Source organism: Oncorhynchus kisutch, linkage group LG28 (assembly GCF_002021735.2).
Source record: "Oncorhynchus kisutch isolate 150728-3 linkage group LG28, Okis_V2, whole genome shotgun sequence".
NCBI lineage: Eukaryota > Metazoa > Chordata > Actinopteri > Salmoniformes > Salmonidae > Oncorhynchus > Oncorhynchus kisutch.
The window spans coordinates 287,947-293,946 of record NC_034201.2 but is presented as its reverse complement, the minus strand read 5'-3'; the positions used below and the strand labels follow the sequence as shown (position 1 = coordinate 293,946).

At 49.3% G+C, this 6,000-nt stretch overlaps 1 protein-coding gene across 1 annotated transcript in view; it reads left to right on the top strand.

The window, feature by feature from the left end:
- The window catches only part of LOC116358161 (dachshund homolog 2-like), a 119,402-nt gene extending 116,834 nt beyond the window's left edge, over positions 1 to 2,568 (top strand). Inside the window, exon 4 of the mRNA XM_031808538.1 lies at positions 2,473 to 2,568. Coding sequence (XP_031664398.1) covers positions 2,473 to 2,568 — 96 coding nt within the window. The remainder of the gene's footprint in view (positions 1 to 2,472) is intronic.
- Positions 2,569 to 6,000: the final 3,432 nt, after the last annotated feature.

Genomic DNA, 6,000 nt, shown 5'->3' with positions numbered 1-6,000 from the left:
AAGCCCCTGAATCTGATAGTCCGGTGAGAAATGAGGCTCTAAGTCAACATACAGAGAATCAATGAAAGCTATCTGGACAACACAACCCAGCGTCGCTGAGACTTATTTGGGTCAGAATGACGGGCACACTCAGCTGGTGGCAGCGTGCGGAGCGGCATGGGAACATCACAGACAAGGGTTAAATAGCGCCCAGAGGCAGCGCCCCCACCGCCATGGTTACCGTGGCCACAGCACAGCCAAGTAAAGATGTGTCTCCCTGCCGGACCATTAATCTGAATCACAGCATTTTACTAGTGGCCCCCCGACTCCCCGACTCCTTTCTTATGCAACAAGTTCCTATTATTAGGGAGCGCGGCGCAGTAACCCCCAAGCATCCATCACTGTCAGGGGGAATTAGGCTGGAGGGAGGCCCAGGTAGGAACCTTCGAGGCCCCCCCTCGCTCACTAACAGGGGGAGAGTGGGTCTCCTGTGAGTTCAGACTAAAAGAGGCCTGTGTGTGTGTCTGTGAGTGTGTGGGTGCGTGTGTGCGTGCGTGTGTGCGTGTGTGTGTGTGTGTGTGTGCGTGCGTGCGTGTGTGCGTATGTGTGCAGGGCCGGCTCCATAAGAGGTCGCTTAGGGCCCCCGGCTACTAGGGGGCCCTCCACCCTGTAGCAAAATGTGTAGAATTGCAGCAAACATGCTTTAAAACTGCACCGTACAGTATTCTCTGTGGCCCATGGCAAAATTTGGAGATTTTCTTTCTCTGTTCTGCCCGCGAAACAACATTTTGCTTAGGGCCCCCAAAAGGCTAGGGCCGGCCCTGTGTCTGTGTGTATGTCTGATACAAGCAGGATGTGTGTAAATACATGTAGCAAAGACATCCCCCCCTGGGAGATTAGCTCATGTTCTGCATTTAGTCATACTAATACTACTGTGGATGAACACACAGCCACTTCATAGCAGCGAGACCACGATCTCCTGATCGTGGAGAAAGCATCTATCCCAGCTGCATCGGTAACAGAGGCCTTCACCTTCACATCCAGGGGAGCTCATTACGGAGAAGTACACCCCCCCTCTTCTTCGTCACGTTGGTACGACTCTCTATCAGCGTCACGGACGGTCCGTCTTAATGAATCACTTAATTAGGGCCTTAATTGAACATCTACGAAGCGTTTATTTATGAGGTTCGTCGCAAAGCGCTGGTGGCCAAGGGTGTGGTTCTGTCAGTGGCCCGACGCGCGCACACACACACAAACTGTGTATCGTGGGCCTACACAGGGTGTGTCAGCGTGTTTTCTCGTGTGTGACTGTGGGTATTTACACGTTCGCGCAGCGTTTTTTTTTGTGTCGACGTATGTGTGTGGTGTGTGTGTGTGTGTGTGTGTATGTGTGTGTGTGTGTGTGTGTGTGTGTGTGTGTGTGTGTGTGTGTGTGTGTGTGTGTGTGTGTGTGTGTGTGTGTGTGTGGTGACAGTTTTTCCGCTCATCATGTATGTTTGTGCCTGCTGCTGTATTATGGGTAAGGGAACCGGCAGATGGTAAGATCTAATGCACAGCACACTACCACGAGGAGACGGAGCAAAGATGCCCCCAGGCACTTTTAAAGAGATTCAATGTGCACCTGGCCTCTGACCATATTTTATTAATGTGTCTGGAACATAATCCACCCCCCTGCCACCCTCCTCCTCCTCCTCCTCCTCCTCCTGCTCCTCCTTCCGTTGGTATTGTTTGGGAGAGAGGCGGCCGGTTTGGTAGAGAAAAGAAAGTGGGCCTTGTCATAGCAGTGGATATAGGTCAGTGACACAAGGTCTCTGGGATTAGGAAGGGAGACGCTCTCTCTCTCTCTTTACTCCCCCCCCTCTCTTCTCACTGCCTCCTCTCTCTTCCCCGCCTCTTTATCTCTCTCTCTCTGCCTCTCTCTCTCTCTCCCCCACCCCTTTATCTCTCTCTTTCTCTCTCTCTCTCTTCCCCACCCCTTTATCTCTCTCTCTCCCCCTCCATCTTTCTCTCCTCTCTCGCTCTCTCTTTGCGTGGAGACATTCCCTTGCAAAATTGTCTTTGTCTTTTAATGGAACCCATATGTGCTTTCATGCACAAACTGTGTATTCAGGTCTTAGACTGATACTTACCCGTCAAGCACACTGACCTGATCTCTTTCTTTATACCGCAGATCGCCAATGATACACACTCAGACACGCACACTCCTAATACCCATCTTTATATACAGACAGGTCCAAAATGATTGGCACCCTTGATAAAGTTGTATTCAATACATACATATACTGAGCTATATTGTAGGTTAAAAAAAGAAAATCTACGATGATATTATTTAATGCTAATACAATTGAAAAACACTGAAGGGATTTTATGTAACGAGTAATAAAAACATATATCAAAAGCGATAGGGCTCAAAATGATTGGCACCCCTGTTTCAATACCTAATACTTCACATTCTTTCCTGCATATGATTCCTCTTTTTCCTCACCCACCCAGGGCAGAGGAGAGCAACATGGGCTGTACATAGGCGATGGGACAGGCAGCAGCATCTATGGTGGACTGGTGGAAGCCTCCATCCCTGAAGGGATGTGAGCTAACTGTTCTATATCACCTGGCTCTACACTCTAGTCTGGCCAATGCTGAGCTAACTGTTCTATATTACCTGGCTCTACGCTCTAGTCTGGCCAATGCTGAGCTAACTGTTCTATATCACCTGGCTCTACACTCTAGTCTGGCCAATGCTGAGCTAACTGTTCTATATCACCTGGCTCTACACTCTAGTCTGGCCAATGCTGAGCTAACTGTTCTATATCACCTGGCTCTACACTCTAGTCTGGCCAATGCTGAGCTAACTGTTCTATATCACCTGGCTCTACACTCTAGCCTGGCCAATGCTGAGCTAACTGTTCTATATCACCTGGCTCTACGCTCTAGCCTGGCCAATGCTGAGCTAACTGTTCTATATCACCTGGCTCTACGCTCTAGCCTGGCCAATGCTGAGCTAACTGTTCTATATCACCTGGCTCTACACTCTAGTCTGGCCAATGCTGAGCTAACTGTTCTATATCACCTGGCTCTACGCTCTAGCCTGGCCAATGCTGAGCTAACTGTTCTATATCACCTGGCTCTACGCTCTAGCCTGGCCAATGCTGAGCTAACTGTTCTATATCACCTGGCTCTACGCTCTAGCCTGGCCAATGCTGAGCTAACTGTTCTATATTTTTTTATTTTACCTTTATTTAACTAGGCAAGTCAGTTAAGAACACATTCTTATTTTCAATGACGGCCTGGGAACAGTGGGTTAACTGCCTGTTCAGGGGCAGAACGACAGATTTGTACCATGTCAGCTCGGGGGTTTGAACTCGCAACCTTCCGGTTACTAGTCCAACGCTCTAACCACTAGGCCACTAGGCTGCCGCCCCTAGTCTGGCCAATGCTGAGCTAACTGTTCTATATCACCTGGCTCTATATCACCTGGCTCTACGCTCTAGTCTGGCCAATGCTGAGCTAACTGTTCTATATCACCTGGCTCTACACTCAAGTCAAGCCAATGCTGAGCTAACTGTTCTATATCACCTGGCTCTACGCTCTAGTCTGGCCAATGCTGAGCTAACTGTTCTATATCACCTGGCTCTACGCTCTAGTCTGGCCAATGCTGAGCTAACTGTTCTATATCACCTGGCTCTACGCTCTAGTCTGGCCAATGCTGAGCTAACTGTTCTATATCAAATGGCTCTACGCTCTAGTCTGGCCAATGCTGAGCTAAATGTTCTATATCACCTGGCTCTACGCTCTAGTCTGGCCAATGCTGAGCTAACTGTTCTATATCACCTGGCTCTACGCTCTAGTCTGGCCAATGCTGAGCTAACTGTTCTATATCACCTGGCTCTACGCTCTAGTCTGGCCAATGCTGAGCTAACTGTTCTATATCACCTGGCTCTACACTCTAGTCTGGCCAATGCTGAGCTAACTGTTCTATATCACCTGGCTCTACGCTCTAGTCTGGCCAATGCTGAGCTAACTGTTCTATATCACCTGGCTCTACGCTCTAGTCTGGCCAATGCTGAGCTAACTGTTCTATATCACCTGGCTCTACGCTCTAGTCTGGCCAATGCTGAGCTAACTGTTCTATATCACCTGGCTCTACGCTCTAGTCTGGCCAATGCTGAGCTAACTGTTCTATATCACCTGGCCCTACGCTCTAGCCTGGCCAATGCTGAGCTAACTGTTCTATATCACCTGGCTCTACACTCTAGCCTGGCCAATGCTGAGCTAACTGTTCTATATCACCTGGCTCTACGCTCTAGTCTGGCCAATGCTGAGCTAACTGTTCTATATCACCTGGCTCTACACTCTAGTCTGGCCAATGCTGAGCTAACTGTTCTATATCACCTGGCTCTACGCTCTAGTCTGGCCAATGCTGAGCTAACTGTTCTATATCACCTGGCTCTACGCTCTAGTCTGGCCAATGCTGAGCTAACTGTTCTATATCACCTGGCTCTACGCTCTAGTCTGGCCAATGCTGAGCTAACTGTTCTATATCACCTGGCTCTACGCTATAGTCTGGCCAATGCTGAGCTGAGCTTCAACACACCAAGGCCAAGTTTAGTCCGAACGCAGCCTTACATTGACTTAAGGATTCAGTCGGTCCCTTCTCAGCCTTTTCTCAATATCCACTGTAACCAGCAGCATCCTGACTCCTGACACTTCCACACAACAGCCTTAAAGCTTATTACCTTTCATATTCTCTCTTTACCCTTTCGTCCCGCATGACCAAAGGCAATAGAGCCTTGTGAAGAGAGGGCTCCAATCTTTGAATAATGTTTGCATGGTGTGGATTGTTGTGGCGGGAAGGGGACGAGTTGGGGCACCCCATGCTAGACTGAGTCTGTATGATAAACAATGTGACACGGCGGTACATGGTGATGAATGGCCCAGCCTCCGGCACGGAGCACCTTTTTTTCGGGTGGGAGTCCATGGAGTGAACCCCCTCTCTCCAGCTCCATAAATCACTGGCTTTGCTGGTCAGTAGAGCCGGAGCAGGGCGAAGAAGCAGTGGCGGACGGGGTTTGCTGGGGGCAAGGTCTTCTCTCTCTCTCTCTCTCTCTCTGTCTCTCTCTCCGTCTCTCTCTGTCTCTCTCTCTCTCTGTCTCTCTCTCTCTCTCTCTCTCTGTCCTCTCTCTCTCTCTCTCTCTCTCTCTCTCTCTCTCTCTGTCTCTCTCTCTCTCTCTGTCTCTCTCTGTCTCTCTCTCTCTCTCTCTCTCTCTCTCTCTCTCTCTCTCTCTCTCTCTCTCTCTCTCCGTCTCTCTCTGTCTCTCTCTCTGTCTCTCTCTCTGTCTCTCTCTGTCTCTCTCTCTGTCTCTCTCTCCGTCTCTCTCTGTCTCTCTCTCTCTCTCTCTCTCTCTCTCTCTCTCTCTCTCTCTCTCTCTCTCTCTCTCTCCGTCTCTCTATGTCTCTCTCTCTCTCTCTCTCTCTCTCTCTCTCTCTCTCTCTCTCTCTCTCTCTCTCTCTCTCTCTCTCTCTCTCCGTCTCTCTCTGTCTCTCTCTCCGTCTCTCTCCGTCTCTCTCTGTCTCTCTCTCTGTCTCTCTCTCCGTCTCTCTCTCTCTCTCTGTCTCTCTGTCTCTCTCTCTCTCTCTCTCTCTGTCTCTCTCTCTCTCTCTCTCTCTCTCTCTGTCTCTCTCTGTCTCTCTCTCTCTCTGTCTCTCTCTCTCTGTCTCTCTCTCTCTCTCTCTCTCTCTCTCTCTCTCTGTCTCTCTCTCTCTCTCTCTCTCTCTCTCTCTCTCTCTGATGTGAGACATTTGAGAGTGCCCTCCATTCAGTCCCTAGCCCAGATACTACTCTGCATTCCCGTCCTGAACAAGTTTTTACATTTCCATACAAACAAAGATTCTCAGCAGATGTGCGAAGCGAACATTATTGGACGTTACCTCGATGCCGCAACGTTCAGATTTGCTTGAACACTTTTCTTTTCATTCGGTCTTTAAAACTCGCACCCTTTCTTTCTTTTTTACCTCTGGCAAAGG